Source organism: Bactrocera oleae, chromosome 5 (genome assembly GCF_042242935.1).
Source record: "Bactrocera oleae isolate idBacOlea1 chromosome 5, idBacOlea1, whole genome shotgun sequence".
NCBI lineage: Eukaryota > Metazoa > Arthropoda > Insecta > Diptera > Tephritidae > Bactrocera > Bactrocera oleae.
Window position 1 is genome coordinate 68,248,898 of NC_091539.1, and position 20,127 is coordinate 68,269,024.

At 32.8% G+C, this 20,127-nt stretch overlaps 4 protein-coding genes and 1 long non-coding RNA gene across 8 annotated transcripts in view; 3 read left to right on the forward strand and 2 right to left on the reverse strand.

Moving 5' to 3' along the window:
- The window catches only part of LOC106623853 (tyrosine-protein phosphatase 10D), a 126,075-nt gene extending 120,579 nt beyond the window's left edge, over positions 1–5,496 (forward strand). For 2 of the 3 annotated variants that reach the window (XM_070110805.1, XM_070110804.1), the window contains 3 exons: positions 33–291; positions 361–489; positions 1,507–1,879. In XM_070110805.1, the coding sequence (XP_069966906.1) occupies positions 33–291; positions 361–489; positions 1,507–1,733 (615 nt within the window). In that variant the 3' untranslated portion in view covers positions 1,734–1,879. Of the gene's footprint in view, positions 1–32; positions 292–360; positions 490–1,506; positions 1,880–4,197 lie in introns of those variants that run through there. The other variant, XM_036362489.2, reaches the window with a different exon arrangement.
- A 4,135-nt stretch (positions 5,497–9,631) lies between these two features.
- LOC106623850 (TBC domain-containing protein kinase-like protein) lies at positions 9,632–13,400 on the reverse strand. The gene is made up of 9 exons (XM_036362492.2): positions 13,006–13,400; positions 12,675–12,930; positions 11,852–12,611; positions 11,634–11,789; positions 11,400–11,577; positions 11,128–11,334; positions 10,592–10,863; positions 10,233–10,526; positions 9,632–10,164 (listed from the first exon to the last, which is right to left on the reverse strand). The coding sequence occupies exons 1-9, from the start codon at positions 13,205–13,207 to the stop codon at positions 10,060–10,062; spliced, it is 2,430 nt and encodes an 809-aa protein (XP_036218385.2). The 5' UTR covers positions 13,208–13,400; the 3' UTR covers positions 9,632–10,059.
- Positions 13,401–13,709: 309 nt separating this feature from the next.
- Positions 13,710–15,151, forward strand: LOC106624739 (uncharacterized). Of its 2 annotated transcripts, XR_004976465.2 has the most exons (6): positions 13,710–13,855; positions 14,094–14,224; positions 14,391–14,456; positions 14,631–14,684; positions 14,870–14,915; positions 15,102–15,151. It is a non-coding gene; the product is annotated as an uncharacterized lncRNA (long non-coding RNA). The 2 variants fall into 2 exon arrangements; XR_001331056.3 differs by having other exon boundaries at positions 14,870–15,151.
- Positions 15,152–15,734: 583 nt separating this feature from the next.
- On the reverse strand, positions 15,735–17,083 carry RpS2 (ribosomal protein S2). Its single transcript, XM_014246026.3, has 2 exons — positions 16,980–17,083; positions 15,735–16,601 (listed from the first exon to the last, which is right to left on the reverse strand). Exon 2 carries the CDS (start codon positions 16,598–16,600, stop codon positions 15,782–15,784), a length of 819 nt encoding a protein of 272 aa, XP_014101501.2. The 5' UTR covers position 16,601; positions 16,980–17,083; the 3' UTR covers positions 15,735–15,781.
- Positions 17,084–17,348: 265 nt separating this feature from the next.
- LOC106626212 (transmembrane protein 256 homolog) lies at positions 17,349–18,448 on the forward strand. Its single transcript, XM_036362493.2, has 3 exons — positions 17,349–17,717; positions 17,783–18,076; positions 18,143–18,448. The coding sequence occupies exons 1-3, from the start codon at positions 17,622–17,624 to the stop codon at positions 18,284–18,286; spliced, it is 534 nt and encodes a 177-aa protein (XP_036218386.1). The 5' UTR covers positions 17,349–17,621; the 3' UTR covers positions 18,287–18,448.
- The last annotated feature ends 1,679 nt before the right edge of the window (positions 18,449–20,127 follow it).

The following is a 20,127-nucleotide window of genomic DNA, read 5'->3' on the forward strand; positions in this document are numbered from 1 at the left end:
TTGCATTACATAGATGTTTTTATCGTAAACAGGGCAGCGAACAGCGCATTATGCGCCACTTCCATTTCACCACTTGGCCGGACTTCGGTGTACCAAATCCGCCACAGACGTTGGTGCGCTTCGTGCGCGCTTTCCGCGAACGTATCGGCTCCGAGCAACGTCCAATTGTCGTGCATTGCAGCGCTGGTGTGGGCCGCTCCGGCACATTTATAACGCTCGATCGCATTCTGCAGCAGATAAAGACTTCGGATTTTGTCGATATTTTCGGCATTGTCTATGCCATGCGTAAAGGTATTTTAACTTGGATTCACTTTTTTTATTCAAACCTTGATACTAAGTCTTATGTTTTACGGTTTTTAGAGCGCGTTTGGATGGTGCAAACGGAACAGCAGTATATCTGCATTCATCAGTGTTTGCTGGCTGTGCTTGAGGGTAAAGAGAATATTGTAGGTCCTGCGAGAGAAATTCACGATAATGAAGGTTACGAAGGTGAGTTATTTTTTCGATTTTAATAATTGGCTTTATCTGTAATTTAAACTAACCAGCTTTAAAATGTTAATATTTAAAATTTTTATTCGGTTTTGGTGTTGTTTTTGGCGAAAAGTGTAAAAGTGTTTAGTTCAAATAAATTAAAAAGTATTAAAATGATCTTTGCTTTTGAAGCACTGCAACTAATTGAAGCTTTCTAATTTGGACTGATTTGGTTATTATACAATTAATAGTCATACATAAAAATCATTTACATTTTAAACTTAAAAACTCGAAAGTTTCTACTCTTATTTCAGAAGAGCTTTGTGGTGGAAAATTCTTCTGCTGTTAAGAAATTTTTTTCAGTTTTTACGATCTCGATCTGAAATTTTGCGCACGTCATTTTCTACCCAAAAAGCTGCTCATTTGTCGGAACCATCGATATCGGACCACTATAACATATAGCTGCCATACAAACTGATCGATCAAAATCTAATCCTTGTATGGAAAACTTTTTTATTTGACAAGATATGCTCACGAAATTTGACACTAATTATTGTTCAAGGCAACGATAGGCACCTGTGAAGGGTATTATAGCTTCGATGAAGCCGCAGTTAACGTTTTTCTTGTTTTTTTTTTCAAATTTAATATATTGTATATTTTATATATTTTTGACGAAATAATCTTAAGACATTTTGACTTCATAACACTCTATTGTCGAAAAGATCACTTTCACGTTTTTCGTCAATTTTTCACTAACAAATTATGTAACCACTTATTTTTGACGTCAAACTTTTGTTCCAAGAAGCTAAGGAGGTGTTGGGTTATTCGCTGTAACTAACAAAAAAATACGAAAATTTCTTCTCTTTCACATCTGCGAAACGTGGAACACAAACCAAATGTTTATCACCCCTTCCCACCATGAATTTACATACATTTACCTAAAAACTTACATACTCACACACCCGTGCTACATCAACACACAAAAATGCTTTCATCTAACTGCACACTTCATTGGTCATAACGCTGACACTACAGAGCAACAACTACAGCTTGATGAGAACGGCGAGGTGATTGCAACTATTGAAGGACATGAATTGCAGCCGGAAGAGGCGGAGGAAATCGATAATGAGAACGCCGCCATCATACATGATGATCAACAGCCATTAACCGGTTTCGGTGGTGCGGCACACAGTGCCTCGATGACATCGTCCTTCAATGGTGGCGCTCATATGTACTCCGATAGCACCGCAGTGGACAGATGACATTCGATTAGCCAAAACGATAATAACAACTCTGTGGTTATCGTTTTGGTGGATAATAAACCCAGCTCGATGATCTGTAAAGAGGGTGCCATCGATGTTATCAGCATTGGCGGCAATGTGGTACACAACACCAATACGCTCGGTGGAAGCGGTGCGGGAAATCATCATAATACAAACGGTGGCAACAACTCAATGAACGGCCACCACACGCTGCAACACAGACGCAAGTCACAGCTAATCACATTCAGCGCGTCATCCTGTGATATTAAGAATAGTCTTAGCCATGAGATTATATTGGTGAATAGCAATGGCAATAGCGTCAACAATGGTGGCAGCGGCGTTACTGCTGTTGGCAATGGACCACGTGGCAGTATAGTCGGCAGTATTAGCAATAGCAGCGCTGTTGTCATCGGCAATGGCAGCTCGGGTAGTGGTAGCGGCGGTGGCGGTAATGCGCGCCTAAGCTTTGCCGAGGAGGATATAATGATTGTGACCAATGGCAGTGGTAGCGGTTGTGGTGGTGGTGGCGGTGGCGGCTCAGCTTCAGTTTCCGGCGGCTCCGGTAGCGGTGGCTCCGGTTCGGGTAATGATGGTGATCTAGATGATGATGTCTTCCGTCGCCGTTCGCTCGATGTTGACGAGGATGATGAAGATGAAGATGTGGAGGAGGACGATGGCCTCTTCGACGATGTCTACGGCACGCACATTGATGTGGCACATAATGCCAATGACGACAGTGGTGGCGGCAGTTATGAGGATTCACATGCCATGCATAGCTCGTTGGCGGGCAGCAACCGTAATAGTTTGGAAAAGGACGATGATGACATCGAGGCGGATGTGATCAGCACAGATGTTAGCTGCTATGATCAGTTGTTGGGCACAAGTTGTAATACGCGCAATGACGAGGACGAAATAGCGACACTGGTTGGTGAAGGCGAAAGCTATACAAAACTCTGTAAAACCGGTGTTAAGGGCACAACTACATTGAATGGTGTTGTTAGTGGTGGTGTTGGTGAGAACGGTGGCATCATATATGCCAATCCGTTTTTGGGTTTGTAGAATATTTTATTAAATTAATTATTTTTGTGTTTGTTTACTAAAGTTTGTTTGTTGTTGTATACATACATATACATATGTAGATTTGTAACAGGCTTTTTGATATTTAGCTTTTTTATTTGATTTATTTTTTATATGCCTATTGCACAATTATAGAACATCAGCTTGCATATTATTAGAAAAATCATAAGTTTATATAATTTATAAAAAAAAAACAATCTTTTTGTGCTGTCGAATAATTAAACCAAGTTTGAAACCAATAATAATATTAGGTTGAAACTCGAAAGGAAGAAAAATAACCAAAATAAATGATTAGAAAAATTATTTGTGATCGGGAAGTGAAAGGTAGGAGGGTGCTTGAGTTTTTAAGGATAAAAAGCAGTTAATCTCAATTTCCGAAAAAATTAGAAGTTTTAACGAAAAAAGTTAAATGACAAATTTGTCGTTAATAAAAAGATCTACCACTTTTGTGTTAACACTTTTTTTTACATAACCTCTAAATTCATGTGAAAATTTGAAATAACAAAGCTTTTAGTTTTTTTTTTATCTTTTATAAAAAAATTTGTTGCTTTCATGAAATTAGGGCTAAACTAACCTTTTTGTGTGCCAAATACAACGTAATATTTTTGTGTTAAAATATATATTTTTTCACCTTTCCACTTAATATCGGATAAACACCATTATTTTCAATCGAAATTATTTTTATTTTTTATTTTTTTTTTTATTGATGGTGAGCTTTTTCTTCGTCGAAATCTCTACTTTCTGATGGTATAAAAATATATTACTATGGTAAATGCAAAAAAGACCCCACTAAACGATTCAAAGCTGCTTTTTTATTTCGTCTGTTATTTCTTAGTAGCAGCTGTAAAAAGAAGACGGTTGTACCGTCTAAATGGCCCCGGTTTCACGAGGTACATTATTTTTGTTCACCTAACGATTGTTTGATTTAAAAGAGATACATACATACAATATATGGTTTTTAGCAGGTTAGTTAGATTAATTTTGAGGTATGCACCGCGACCTATGGTCTATTGTGCCCTTCAGTGTGCAGGTTAGTTAGTTTAGGCTCAATTTAGTTTCAAAAATTACTGCTTTCTGTAATAAAATAATAATAAAATATGTGTAGCCTAATGTAAAGTATTTTAAAACGGTATTATTATATATATGATATTATAACTCCGCTGTTGTTAAAAATTATTGTATATATGTAGATATATGTAGTTTCATTGTGCATACCCCTCATTGGCGAAATTTAAACAAAAATAATAAATTTTTTTTATTCCCAACTAACTTTTATTTAAAAAAAAAAATGCCCGCATGATTATTTTTAATAACCAAAATACACAATTTTAACAAATTCTTTTGCATACTCATAATATTTTGAATTCTTTACACTTCTCCCTTACAGATGATGAAGGCATCGCGGAATCGGGAATGTAAAAAATACTAACTAAAGTCAAATTAAATACTTTAAACTATATTTAGAGCTGAACAAATGAAAATATGACGCTTTACGACCTAAATTGATCAATAAGAGAATATGCAATATTGAGCATAACTTTTATTTTAGCAAAATAACGGTTATGCGCCGTTAGAGACTCGAATGTGGAAGAGCAACTCAAAGTGAATGGATATCAATATTGCGAAATAAATTAGAAGAATACTAATTTACATAAGAGATAAACATACACATATATAAATATATATATATAAATATATATATATATATATATATATATATATACAAGTATATATATAAGTATATATATAGAGAATAAATGGACAACAGTTAAAGTACTCGTACTGCTAAGAATTACAAAAACAACAAAACAATAATGAAGCGTTGAAGCAGTAAACGTAAAGAAGAATCTCGCCAACAAAGGAACAAATATTTAAAAAATATTTATACTTAAAAAAAACAACAACAACTTAATTAAATAATTAATTAGTGAATGTGCGAAATAAAGCAATGTGTAAAGTTTTTTACATCAAATGTATAATATAATAAATACTAAAAAATATTGCTATACTTATACATATATAATATTATGCATAATTAAATATGCAATTAAAACTAACAAAAACATTGCATTTGTCTAAGTGAATAAAGCAAGAGCAAACGAATCATTGGCAGCAACAAATGAATTTTTGATTTTTTTGTTTTTTTTTTAAGCACTTTTAAATATTTTTTAAAACCAAAATCACTGTATAAAACCAATTTGTTCGCAATTCATTGTTTTCTACTTTACTTTGTTTTTTTTTTTTTTTTGTTGTAAGCACTAATGTAAACTAATAATTACATTTTATTAATTTTAAAATATTTTTTTTTGTTATCACATGCCTAAAATTGTTTGTACAAGCGCAATGATGAGCTATGAACTAATGTGGCAAATTTATAAATATGTATATTTAAATGCTTGTAATGGTATATGTAAATCTTCTTATTGTATGAAAGTTAGGCAATATGTATTTTATATAAAACTTTTTTTTTTAAATGTATTGTATGTATATTTAAAAGTTTTGTAAATGTATTTGTAAAAAATGAAGTAAACAAAACTTGATATCTTCAAAAAGAGCCAAGAACAAGTTACAATAGATTTATATTTTATGTTGATTTTAATTTCAATTTATCAAACTTTAATTTTTTAACTGTTTGTGTTTTTTTTTTTATTGTAAACAAACCGAAATAAAATATGGACAAACATAATTTATAATTTATTTTTTTCTTATTTGCGTACAAACATAAAATTACAAGGTAAAGTTTTTTATATTTAATTTACAATATTTTTCATTTGAACGAACCGTTTATAAGTTTTTTGTTATTTTTAAATATTAAAAAAATTATTATTTTTTATGTTGAAATTATCTTTAATAAGTTTTATTTTATTATAAATATTATTTTGCTATTATTACTTTTTTTTAACGAAACAAATTTTTTAATTAAACATCAGGAACCCTCGTAATCTGACATGTATATAATATATCCACCTGTGAGTTTCAAAAAATCAAATTTTATTTCCATATATATTTGAGCATATTTTTCGAAAATTTTAAGTTGATCTGGCAAATAGTTTCGAAAATATAGGCGTATATATAGCAGATTTTTAGTGCAATCGGCCCCCAAAACTAGAAACACTGTTTGCTGGGTCAGTGAGGAAAACTTTTCCGAAACGGTTAGACCGTTCACCATGAAATTTTCGCATGATCTTTTTTTATATATTTATGAGGAAGTGATCGAAGGGCTAAGATTTTTGACTATAATTTTTAAGCCACTGAAGCCAGCTGAAGTGTAAATTTCTTCACAAAAACTTTTTTTTTTGACAGATAGTTTTCCAATAATCAAAATTTTGACTAGCCCTTCAATTATTAACTGTATTCAACTATAGTAATAATAATTTCTTTTTTCTTTTGAATTTGATATAATTTAAAGCAGAAAAATCTTTCCTGCCGCCAGACACCTTTTTTCAGAGATCCATCTGCGGATCAGCTACGGAATCAAGAAATGCAATTTTTTTCGAAACGAATTAACGACTATTGAAATACAATACATTAAATTCTGTACATTTCGAAATTTTTATTTATGTATTTATTAAATTTAATCTCGCTTCAAAAGAATTCACAAAAATTTTAGCATTTTTCTGACTTGCAAGTGGATATAACCCCCTAACACCGTTATTTTAAAGTTGTATTTTACAAGCCAACACATAAAAAAATTTAAAACAACTAACACAAAATGGTATTCAACTTCATTTTGGTTTAGAAGGCTAAAAAAACATTTTATAATATATTATTTTAAATTATTTTTGGTTAAAAGGTTTAAAAAAAAAAATTTTAATATAACTAATTATTTTAGTTTAAAAAAAACATTTTTCAATATTTTTTTAATATCTTTTTATATTAAGTTCTACAATTTTCATAATACAAATATGCATGTGCATATTTAACGCACATTAAAAAAAAAATTATAAATCCTTAATTCTTTTTGCTTTAATTCAAATTACATTTTTTTTTACAAAATATCATAATTCTAGCTATACATAACTTTTTATGTACGTTCGTGTGTGTGTTTTCATTGGTAACTGCATTTCCCAACGAAAAGAAAAGGTGCGCGACAATATAAAATTATAAACTAACATGAAAGAGCATGCAAAAATGCACACAAACATAACTTGAAAAATTATACAAGGGTAATAAATAATTAAGAAATAATCTGAAATTAGCTGTGCAATGAACAGCTGAGCGCAAATCCGATTATATTATAACAAAGCAAATAAATAAATTATGGCATTTAAAAGCGCTTAAAATAACTGAAAACAATACAGCACAAAACTCACACTCGAAAATCCGTTAAGATGTAAGCAATGATAATGTAAAATAAAAATTTATATACACATAAAAATAAATTATATTTTTATGTTAATATATAATATTCATCGACTCAAAGCATATTTTCAATTTTTTTTTTTTTTTTTGGTAATTAAATAGTAATCAATATTATTTCGAATGGAAACAAAATGTAATTCATTGCTTGGACGCACACAATCATATGTTAGCCTCATGCATGTACATAAAATTCATAAGAAATAGAAAACCTTATCCTTCCATAAGTTCCACGTCAAGAAACTAAAATAATCAAAAAGGCCATAACCAATCCCACTGGAGAAACTGTAGCCCACATATAAAATCTATAAACAATTAAAAACATTTATGATGAAATAACATCTGCAAATATCTAGGTATAAAAATCGAAGAATAAAGTACATATACATATATGTATGTATGAAAAGAGACAGAGAGTTATTGATGTTTAAAGAGAGTAGATAAATGAACAATTTGGTGCCAAAATAAAATGCAATGTAGCGTAATCGCTTAAAACACAGCATAAAAGTCAAAGAAAATAAAACTTTAAATTTATAAGAGCATGCATACATACATAACCTTAAATTCTTTTGAGGCCACAAATAAAAAGGTGTATCCAATGAAACATCAAATATATGGCATATAGTGATGAGTCAGAGTTTGACAACATTTTAAGAATAATTAAAGTGTTCGCCAGTTCTTTTAAAGAGAGTTTGAGATTTTTATGCGGCCTGCTAATATTCTAAATACTTTAACTAGGGGTTATATCCACTTGCAAGTCAGAAAAAACGCGTTCTTTTGTGATTTTTTTTTTTTTTGAAGAGGCAGTATATTTGATTATTAAATAAATAAAAATAAAAGTATGCTTATAGCATTTAATGTACTTTAATAATGGGCGTATGCATTTCAAAAAATTTTGGATTCCTTTCTTACTGACCTCCGAAAAAAGGTGTTTCGCAGTGAGAAAGACTTTTCTGCTTATTACTATCAAAGCAAATCATAAAACATTATTATTGCAATAGATGCATACAAATAATAACAATGGACTAGTCAAAAACAATTTATTTTGACAAAATAGCGACTTTCCCAAAAAACTCGTTTTTTGTGAAAAAATTTACCCTTAAGAATGGCTTAAAATATCGAAATTATTAGCATAAACTAATTCTTTGAATCATATTATAACCTGACAAATATAGCTAAGAAGGTCGTGTGAAAATATCAAGTCGATCGGACCGGTTGTTTCGGACAAAATTTTCTCACCGAATCGGAAAACAGCGATTCGAGAAAAACGCGTTTAAAGTTTCGAAAGCCGATCACACTAAGTTTAAAAATTTTTACAAATACGCTCACATCTTCGAAACTATTTGCCGACTCAAAATTTCGAAAAATATTTTCAAATATATGGACTTTCGATATAAATGCGATATTTCGATATTTCGATATTTTTAAATTCTCCAGTGGATATACCCCCTTAAGCACTTGAGCGATGAGCTTTTACTAATCCAAAAACGCAGAATAGTTTTGTTGGTAGGAATTAAATAGAAAGTAACTGTAAAGGATTCTCCACACAGAGCATGTATATTGAGACAGCCAGAGTCCAGTCTGCAATATTTCAACCAACTCCATAGAAGTTCAAATTCAATGCTAAAGGCAACAGAACATCTTTTTCCGTGTGGGGGTCGGCATTTGACTTCGGTATCGGTATTCTTCAGAAGTTCAGAAGCCTCAGATATATCATATATCTGGGCATATTTTTTCTTCAGCATTTCGCAGAAAAATTTGCAGAATCTTTTATGACAAATATTGTTAGCATCTATTTCAGCCCCAACCTAAACTGCGCATGCGTGAAGTCGCTTATATGAAAGATTTATAAAATTTTATTTGTGGTCTCAAACAGCTTGCCATAAACCTAGTATATATATTTCAAAACAGCACTCGACTGCAAACATATTCAAAAACTATAGACCAAAAATTCGAAAATTAGTGCTCGACTCGGTCTACAAATTCAACTCAGCGAATACAAATGCCAAAATGACTGAAGCATCCCTAAACTTATATTAACCGCAGCCCAACCAAGCTGAGCACCAGCTTGTAAGCGCTATTAGGCTGCAACTGTTCAGCTGTGCTTGTATGTAGCATATCGCTTGTTTACAACAAATGTAGAATAGCGAAGAAAACTTTGAGAAAAATGCATTTGATAGACCACCTTCCAGCGTTTATGTACGTATGTATGTATATACTTCGTTGGTTTATTGTATTTGAATAGTAGTTACTATTTTATAGTAAAAGCGCACTATGTTGCAAGCAAAAGTACTGAACGATAGAAAATGCTTTTTCTGCTACAAAAAAAAAACAAAAATTGTATATACAAATTTATATGTCCTTTTAGCTATTATACATATATATATATATATACAAATAGAGTATATAAAATGAATGTTTCATTTTTGATAATTATACGTTTAAAGCAGTTATGTAATCGCATATTATATAAGGTGTAAGATGTAATGAACTTTTTTTATTTTTTTATTTAGTTAATATAAATGTAATTATTTATATATTTAGTATACGTTTAGCAAAAGATATTTAAACAATATTATAAAGGAATAAAAAGTAATAACCACAGTAAAACAAAACTTTTTTCTTGTTCACTAAGCGTAGACATAAATTGCTTGGCGGGAGCAAGAAAGTGATGACATTAATGCATAATTGCCATGCCACATATGAGTATATGACGTTAGGAGGAAACAGTAAACGAAAACCAATTACCGTACATATCAAGCCTTTGGGGAAGTCTGATACACATACCAAAAGCAATTTCATAAAATGCATAGAAAAAAACGGTTCTTTTGCAATTGTTGGTATAACGGTTGCTGACATGCGCTAAACCCACAACTCGGCGCCACATTGGTTAATTGGAAATCAGTATGTTTGGTTCAATGGTGTGCAAAATATTGAAGCCTTTATGCAAGATGCAGACGCGCATCACACCGCACTCCACCAAAAATTTCGAGAACTGCAAGAAAACTAAGCTATAGTACTGTTTTTTTTAACACATTAGTGGGGAAAATTTAAAAAGCATACCCGCACGGCGTGTTCGTGTGTATTGCTAATGCATATGACAATACGACCCTGTATTAGTTCGTCCAATTGCGGCACACCTAGCACATCTAGTCGCGGTTCTGACATTTGTGCAGCGACAAACGGCACATTAAGGCTATGTGGCACGCGCACATGTGAATATTCCACAGCGCTGCGCAAATCCAGCGCACACATGTCGGTTGGCGCGTGATGCAGGAGATTCGTGAAATCTTTGGCGCTGATACGTGGACACATCTCAGCTTGCAAGTGCGCCAGCGTAACGTCAGTTGTAATATCCTGTAAAAGCAGAAACAACAATAATCAATAAATATATATTTCTTTTGTTTTTGTGCGCGTCTTACAAATTCAGTTAGAGGTTCCTCGCGTAGCACATGCAGACGATGTGAAACACTTTTCGGTGTGCATTCGTACATCTTTTGTGATTCTAAGACACAATTCTCCATAACGATATCGGGTAAATCGGAAAAGAGTAAAATGCATTCGTTAAAGCCAGAGCTGAGCAGCGTGCTCTTTAGCTGTTTTAATATAGAGATGCCGATGAATAGCGGATATGAGCTGTCGCCCAGCATGAGTTTGTCCCAAAGATGCATAATCTTGTGGAGCGGGAAAACGTCTGCAACGATGAGAAGTAGTAAAAATAAAAGCAATGAAACAGTAGAAAAAAAACAAAACAAAAATAATAAAAAAAATAAAAAACATAACAAAAATAATAAAAAAAATAAAAAACAAAACAAAAATAATAAAAAAATAAAAAATAAAAAACAAAAAAAATTAATAAATAATAAAAAAATAATAATAATAAAATAAAAAAAAAACAAAAAAACATAATAAAAAAAAACAAAAAAAAAATAATAAAAAAAATAAAATAAAAACTTACGTGAAAACATAGTGAGGAACCAAGGTATAGCGAATAGCTCCGGTATAAAATTGATGCTTGATAAATGCTTAGCCAAAATTGGTTCATGGAATGCTGTGAGTTGTGAAAATTTGCTCAAATATTCTTTAATAATCGCCGAATTGTCTCGCAGAAAAAACCACTGAAGATATTTCGGTATAAATTTGTATAGACTGAGGAACGCCAACTCTAGAGAGGATTAGCAAAATAACTTTTTGAATATTGCACTACATGAAATATGCCCTAGTAGTCACCTTCATTATTAAAGTTGAGATACAGAAATGGTGCAGTCAGTGAATCTAAACCTTGCCAATACACATATTGTGGATGAGCAGTCACCCAAGCTTTTAAAAGTCGTTTCAGCTTACAGTGACCCACCGGCGACGATAGTAACTCATCGTATTGATGACAGCGAGGTATGTCTACTTCGATCTATTTATAAGTAATTAAATTAGAACGTACAATAATGAACCTTTCGAAGTACTCACTTGACGATCGGTAGAAGTGGGCGTAAACTTGTCGATCTTCTCATAACTGCCAATCGGTATTACATCGAGCAGGCAAGCCCAAATGGGGCCACGTAAATATGGTGGTATATCTTTGGCAGCCTCCTTGCGTATCATGTCACTCGTATAAGGATAACCCTAAAATCGATATATTGAAATTGTAGCTACAATCACTGCATACACATATGTAGACAGAATACCTTTAGTAATCTCGAAAAAAGTCGCACACGGTAAAATTGATATTCGATATCTTTTTCACGTATAACCAGCGGCAATTGCGCCATACTAGCGCCGAAATTGTGTGGAAATTTCGGTGAATGTATTAAAGGAAAATATGCCATGGCTGGTAGATTGCATAGTTTTTCAAAGAGATTATTCAATTTTAGTGGCACCACGCGATCATCCATGAGATAGCTTTGACTGCGTTTTGGTCCGACAATCGCCCCATTTAAGCATACTATTTGCGGTATGGCTAATATTGGTGCTTCGCTGCGAATAAGGCCTTCTTTTTTCAATTCACTCTGAACATCGCCGCCAGCTAGTTGCCACCAGTAATAAATTTGTTCAAGTGGGCAACGTAATAGTAAAACGTTGGATTTTGGTGGTTCAGTATATGCGTATGTATTGACATCTTTTGAAAAATATGGATGTGACAATAGTTCCGTTGGCAGTGGGCGTTTTGATGCTGCAACATTTAAGCATTCTTCAACGAATGCACGTAATTCTCTATTAATTTGCGCATATCGTTCCAGACAGTTGTGTTCCCGTGCAATTTTTTCAAAAACATTCTCTACTTGCATAAATGAAAGTATTTTACGCGTTATATTTGAGATTTTCATGTTAGGCCAAAAGGTTGTCTGAAGTAAAAGTTCAGCCACAATCATTCCCAGTGACCAAATGTCGCTTTTTATGTTATTTTTCGCACCAAGAAATCGTTCCGGTGGCATGTAACGAACATTTCTGTCGAATTATACAATTTTTTAAAAGATAATATCGAAATGCTTTTATTGTTCTACTGCTTACCCGATTGGAAAGGGTACATAGTCTCCACACTTCGTCATATGATATAAGCCGTAGTTAAAAATTTTAACGTTGTTACAGTCGTCCAAGAGTATATGTTTTGGTTCCAAATTATGTACAACTAAATTTTGCTCTGACAACTCTTTAAGTGCGCAGACAATTTGGTAAAATATCCGTGCAATCAAAGGTTCAAGTAAAGCAACTCGTGATTTATCCTGCAGAGTGGTGCCAAAGTATTCAGATACAACGATTGTACGCTCTGGGTGTTAAAGAAATAAAACTTGTATTTTCTGGTATGGTTTTGAAAACAAGGGGGCGTAATTTGCATACGTACCATGTTTACCACGCACAAAATCTAAATATTGACACAAATGAGGGTGTTTCAAATCCTTGAGCCTTTGCGCGCGTCCTAATATCGCAATCGAGTTTGGCGTCAGAGGTAATCCGTTGCTACCGCATACATCACCAGGATGTGTTTTCGCAAAGAAAGTGATTGCAGCCAAGCGAGACTCAGGTTTACTTGATGATTGATGCATCTCATCAGAGCACAAAAGGCAACGTTCAACAAGCAAATTTGTTTTATTATGCCAATACTAAAGCAACAACATTTTATTTAAAACTGCACCGTCCATATATTGATTTATATTTGTTCGAAAAGTAAATAAAATATATTGTAATGCCGTGCCAAAATAATTTATTGAAAAAACGAATGAAATACGGCAAAAAATTTGTATTTGTTTATTTAATCAGCTGTTGTCTGGGGAAAAACACAGATGTGTTATATCAATTTTCCAGTGCTGTTAAATATTTATTTATATTCTTAAAATTGGTATTATTTAGTTGGAAAACAACAATTTGTATATTCATTTATTATTTAACAAAACTGTTAAGCTTTAAAAGTAAGAAATAATGATATTTATATAAAAAATTTATATAATGGAGACAGTATAATTAATAAATTTTACTTTCTAAATATTTTTCTCCTAGAACGGCAAGGCTACAACTCGTAAAGAAAGATACGAAAGTAAGTTAGTTGCTTTTCTTACTCGATGTTTTTCACTCGTTCTTCTCGACCGAGGCATGGTCTACGAATTGGATATTAGTATCGGTCTTTTCCGCATTGAATTTCATCGAGTGCACATGGTTAAGTTCTTGTTGCCTAGAATCGCTTTAAATTGACAATGGTAATTAAATTTTGTACACAATTTCTTAAAATGGGAAAACAAAAAATCTTTGTTGATGATACCAGATGACGAGACTGAGTTTTCTATTTTAACGCATTCTTCTTTGTATTTTTCATTGAAGTTTGCAACGCAAAATACAAGACAAAGATTAATCGGCAATGCTGAAAAACTACCAACTCCTTGTATTCACTACAAGTTTCTTATGTATAATATTAATTATAGTATTTTTCTTTTATAGAAAATGAAGATAAAGCCAACAATTGAAGAACGCATTATGAAAGTTTCCTGACAAAAAATTTTTTTAAAAAAAATTTGGAATGAATGAATGCGGATTTCGACGAATCCTCGATGCAATGCTCGCATAAAATGGTACGTAAATTACACTTTGTAAATAAAAGTCCTCATTATCTGATGAAAACACAGACCTGTTCTTATTTGAATTATGATAGACTTGCTTATTTACTGATTTAAAAATTAAATTAAATTTTGTTAAGATGCATAAAAGCAAATATTTCTAAATATGTTTTATTTTTAGGTGCTCATGAAAATGGAAATTGATTTAACATAATCTTGCAAAACCGAGAAAATGCAGTAAAAAAAGGTTAGTACTTTTGTATTTAAGTTTTGTACATAGCTCCTTTGTGATGAAACTCTGCTTCGGAATATTTTTTGACGATTATAACAACTCAAGCTCAACAGGACTGATTGTTTTATACATTATTTACTTTCTACATTAAGTGAGAAATGCTTATATAAGATTTGTTCTTAATTTCAGTGCATTTACACGTGAGCATCGAAAATTCAAAATGGCGTCCTCTGGTTTTGAAAGGTAATTATTGAGATCAATTGCATTAATTGTAAATTTAAATGATGATAAAACATGGCACTTCCTTTTGCGGTTTCCACCGGAAGTTTATGTTACTAATGACGGTCAGGACGTCTGATACTTAGTCTTTTATTATTCCTTTTTATTTAATGTTAGACAAATACTTACCTATATTTTTTACTTTTCAGGTGTCTTCATTGTTAGAATGCTGCTGTCTGAAATGATGAACTTAAGGTGTGTGTTATATCATAACATTTTTATATTAGATCTTATATGATGAAACCACATGGCTTTTCCTTTTGCGGTTTCCACCAGAAGTTCGCTTATGATGGCTAGGATTGTCTGATTAAACAAAAACACTACATATGTCTTAAACATTTATATATAAATTATAATAAATTCTTTTTCCTTCATTTTCAGAGATTGAATTTCAAAAGTTTTATTTAAATAAAATAAATTTAAAATCCAAATTTTGTTGTGTTTTCAATATTAAGAATGAGATTGGAAAATCTATAGAAAGTAGTCCTTATGCAATAGTAGGGCATCATTATAATTGCTTTGGGAAATATCAACACATGAAGTGTTAAAAAAGAGGTGTGTTGTAGGTTCGATAGAAATCTGTTGCCGAGCTGGCGGCTTCACATCATGAATTGGGTTACGTAGACTGTTTCGACAGTCGGGCACTTTCGGATTTTTGTCCAGTCAAAGGCTATCAACTCTGGATATTGGATCTGTTTTCTGTACAACAACACAGTAATGTAGGCCCTACTTGGTGGGAAAAGATATAGTTCATATATTTAATCTCATCACATACGCACTTGCATTATACAAACGGTCATCAGTTACATTTCTAATGTTTTTACCGCTAAAACAACCTAGTTTCTTTAAAATACCCCGTTGCCTAAAAGAATGCATAATTGAATATATTAAAAAACTTTCAAAATATAAGCGATTGAAAATCACTATCGAGGTCCCATTAGTCGAACCAACAGAAAAACGATTTTTACCTAAGCATAAAAATATCTTCCCAAATATTGATAAAATAAAAAGATATTTTGACTTTTTTTTTATTGGTTCTTAATTAGAACTTTTATTAGCATTTAAGCTTCGACTTGGTGACGAGGAGCACTTCCTGGCTTCTCAGCCAAGAAGTCGGCGAATTCCTGGTACGGGGTAGCACCCAAAGGCATTTCTTTCCACAAATCAGGAGTCAAGTATGCGTATGTCTTGGCGATGGCAGCGTAGGTGGCCTTGGCAAAGTTACCTAAGGTACCGGTTGAACCACGTGCTGAAGTGTAACAATCCTCAATACCAGCCATAGTCAAAAGTTTCTTAGGAACTGGAGCCGACACAATACCAGTACCACGAGGAGCTGGGATCAAACGCACTGATACGGAGCCACACTTGCCAGTAACCTTGCATGGCACGGTATGGGGCTTACCGATCTTGTTACCCCAATAACCACGACGAACGGGTACAACCGATAATTTGGCCAAGATGATAGCACCACGAATAGCGGTAGCTACTTCCTTGCTGCACTTGACACCAAGACCAATGTGTCCGTTGTTGTCACCGATAGCAACAAAAGCCTTAAAACGGGTACGTTGACCGGCACGGGTTTGTTTCTGGACAGGCATGATTTTCAATACCTCATCACGAAGAGCTGTGCCCACAAAGAAATCAATGATTTCGAACTCTTTAATGGGCAAAGAGTAAAGGTAGATTTCCTCCAATGAATGGATTTTTCCATCTCGCACTAAGCGACCCAATTTGGTGACTGGAACCCATTCCTTGGAGTCCTCCTTGCCTCCACGACCACGTCCACGGCCACGACCGCGACCACGTCCACGACCTCCACGGCCACCACGAGAACCAAATCCTCCACGGAAACCACCACGGGCTGGAGCTGCGTCCGCCATTCTGTAAAACAAATACACATATTTTTATTAGTCACATATTTGAGGTTATGTTTTGCGAGTGATGCTACTCTTTTTCAAATCAGACACCTTTAAGCCATCTTTAAGTTATAAAGCTGATGCTTAATAACTTTCTGGAGGAAACCGCAAAAGGAAGATAAATTGTCTCATCACAGTACACTAATATTTTATAAATTAACATTACTTGAAGAAGCCACGTGGGCTCCCATATGACAAACTTTCGTTTTAGTTTTACGAATATAATAAACAACTATTGGGCTCATTTAGAATTCAATTAGTTAATTGATGCAATTTTTCTCAACACTTTATATGTTTTAATGAAAACTAAAATTAATGTGCAACAAAAATTTATAACACTTACCTGTAGTTAAATCAAGTAATATCGGTGAAGGGAAAAAACCGAATGAACGAGTCAACGGATTTCGCTTTTGCAGGAACCATTTTGATATAAACGGCGAATTGAAATTAATCGCTCGTTTGAGCGACCCTCAGCAGGGTTTGTTCCGAAAGTACTTTCTAAATTTAAGTTGTGATAATTACATAATCAAAAAAATTCATGACTGTCAATTAACAGTTTCATTTTTATTCACAGATTCGAAATATAACACTTTATATAGTCATTAGCCATTATGTAGTGCCTTATACAAGAATTTTTTTTGTTTGCGAAAATAATACAAGTACATACTTATAAAGAAATGAATCAGAACATATTACAAGTTTTATCACCCTAATACAAAGTAAAGTATGTTTTGTTATATCGGCATCCCTGTGATAAACTGTCACACATATGACAAAAGAAAATAATCGAAAAACCGGTATCTTTATTTTGTGTTGTATTAATAAAAATTTTGTGTAAATTGCCAAAAAATAAATATTTCAGCAGTATAATATCGTTATATATGCAAAAATCGCAATTGTATGAATGCAACTGAAGATATCGTACATATATAATAAACTCTAAAAGAGAAATAAATAAGATTGCAAAAATATCGAATTAGTAAAAATGGCAATCACTGACACTTTGCATTACATTACCATTGGTAATCCCGTGAGTAAAGCTGTGATTTCCAGCACGACATCATTATTTTCCCGCGGAACGGTATGTGGATAATTTTTCTTTTCCTTAAAGTTGTATAAAACTCTTATTTTTTATATTTCATCTAGACTTCGACCACTAGTGCGCCTTCCGTAAAAGCTTCAACTGAAGTAGTCGCCGCAAAAGTTATGGGAAGTGCAATTCCTCCACTATGGAAATTGGCAGGACGCAACCACTATTTCGTGCGTTTAGCAGGTTTAAGCGGGGCCTCAGCCGTTATACTCGGTGCAATTGGAAGTCACAAATTGCATCCAACACACGAGAAGGATGAGACGAAAACAATCTTTGAAACAGCCAACCGCTTCCATTTCTTTCACTCATTGGCACTTCTTAGTGTACCGTTGGCTAGATATCCTGCTATCGTAAGAAATCTAAGTAATTGTAGGCATATTTATGCATATATTAATTTCGAATTATTTTTATTAAAGACTGGTGGTCTATTATTGGTCGGAACTTTATTATTTAGCGGCACTCTTTATTACCGTGCTTTTACTGGTGACAAACAGTATGCCCGTTTTGCGCCATATGGCGGATTTTGCTTAATTGTCGGCTGGCTGACGTTATTGCTTTAAATATTGGAAAACTTAATGGCAGAAGGATGATACCAACAAATAAGAACGATTTTGTGTTACATAAGCAAATATGAACTGAAATTCAACTAATGTACACATACGCTTGCATATATATACATAATTTAATTATCACAGAATTAAATGGTCTTTGTTGTGAATGAATGTGATATGATTTGAAGTGTTTGGATGTTAGTGTATTCAATACATGCAGGCGTAATCAAAAATTTCAATAAAATTGATTTTTAATGGTCATGTTTAGATAACAATAATGTGTATACTATACTCTTTATCAGTATTATAAACTTTAATCGCTCAAACCCAATCCTACAAAAAAAAAATATTTCTAAAATAGGCTCCATTTGAGCTAATACAAGCATACCAACGCTCAATCAAATTTTTCATACACTTCTTATAAGCCTTGACTGGGATGGCATCCAGTGACTTTCCAGTGATGGCTTTGATGGACGACTCGCATGAGGCAAGTTTTTGATGACTTAGCGACCTTTTCTGAATTCTTTGTGCCACACTTATTCTTGTGTTCGTGATAAAGTAGACTCTCCAAAACACTTCTGCGGCAAGCAAGCTCGTTGCACCTAAAAAATGCTGTACAGTCTTGGAAAATAGACCAGTCCGTGTCAAATTTGATCATATGGTAATTTTTTGATATAAAATTTTTAACGGCTTTGAATTGCAGCTCTGAGAGTTGATCACGATTATTACAATTATCGAATAACATATCGACAGTTTGTCGAGCAGTGTAGTGTTTGAAAGCTAATTATTAAGGAAGATAGTTTTATTGGAAATTAATTTTAAAATCTACATAGTATGTATGTGTGTACATTTATGTACGAATAAAGAAAGAAATTGTATAAAAGTGTAAAAAAAATTTGTTTTGTTTATAATTTTTTAAAGCTTTTAACATTACTTTTTAAGAGGCACACCTAGTGTGATAAAGCCATATTTTTATTTTTGCATATTTCGATAGTCTGCATCGTAACTCTAAGACAAATCATGCGATCGATTTGATTTCTTTCGCTTATCGCTTCGTGCCAAACATTTTTTTAATAGATAAAATAAATAATACACTTACTTATTTTTATACAAAAAATATGGAGTTGCTTTCTAATAGAATCTTTTCGAGTAAAATGCGAAATTTTTTTTCGAAGTCTCATTTTGATAAATTTAAATTTTTAAAACAATCGTTGGTACATTGTGGCAATACTTAAGACATTAATAATTTTTTTTTTTGGTTGTTAATCACAGTGACCGCAATAATGCATAATAGTGGAGGATTATTTTTTAAGTCACTTGAAAAGTAGCGAACAACGCACTAAAAGTATTTGAATTTTTTTTTTTGAAATTTTTTGTATTCAATAGTAACATATGGTATATCTTCATAAATTTAAAACATTCGTTGCAGTAGCTTCCTTTAAAAAAAATGTTGGAGAATTTCTACTAGGGACACAACTTAAGTCAATTTTTAATAAACTAATATAATATATAGGTTATATAGAATTTGAATACACAAAATGCTTTCGTACATAATCAACTTTATAATTTGACTAACTTTCTACTCATACTTAACTATGCAACTATTCTGAGAATATTCAGCTAGTTTTCACACATATCACACTTCAGAGAAAACACCGTTTATGAACTTAGCTTTACATATCTTACGCTAGAAACTTTATTTATCTTTTTAATTGCTTCATATGAAATTTCGACGCAACAGTAGCGCACAAAATTGACTACACTCAAATGTACATATGTACATACGAGTAAATATATACATACATGCGATATGTGCATGTTGAGTCCAAAGCAGTAAATAACGTTGAATT

Coding starts and splice junctions, on each gene's coding strand:
- LOC106623850 (XM_036362492.2), bottom strand. CDS start 13,207: ATGCATCAATCATCAAGTAAACCTGAGTCTCGCTTGGCTGCAATCACT. Junction 11,335..11,399: donor TCTCAACTTTAATAATGAAG/GTGACTACTAGG, acceptor AATCCTCTCTAG/AGTTGGCGTTCCTCAGTCTA. Junction 10,165..10,232: donor CACACGAACACGCCGTGCGG/GTATGCTTTTTA, acceptor GTTTTCTTGCAG/TTCTCGAAATTTTTGGTGGA.
- LOC106626212 (XM_036362493.2), top strand. CDS start 17,622: ATGGCAATCACTGACACTTTGCATTACATTACCATTGGTAATCCCGTG. Junction 17,718..17,782: donor CATTATTTTCCCGCGGAACG/GTATGTGGATAA, acceptor TATTTCATCTAG/ACTTCGACCACTAGTGCGCC. Junction 18,077..18,142: donor TGGCTAGATATCCTGCTATC/GTAAGAAATCTA, acceptor TTTTTATTAAAG/ACTGGTGGTCTATTATTGGT.
- RpS2 (XM_014246026.3), bottom strand. CDS start 16,600: ATGGCGGACGCAGCTCCAGCCCGTGGTGGTTTCCGTGGAGGATTTGGT.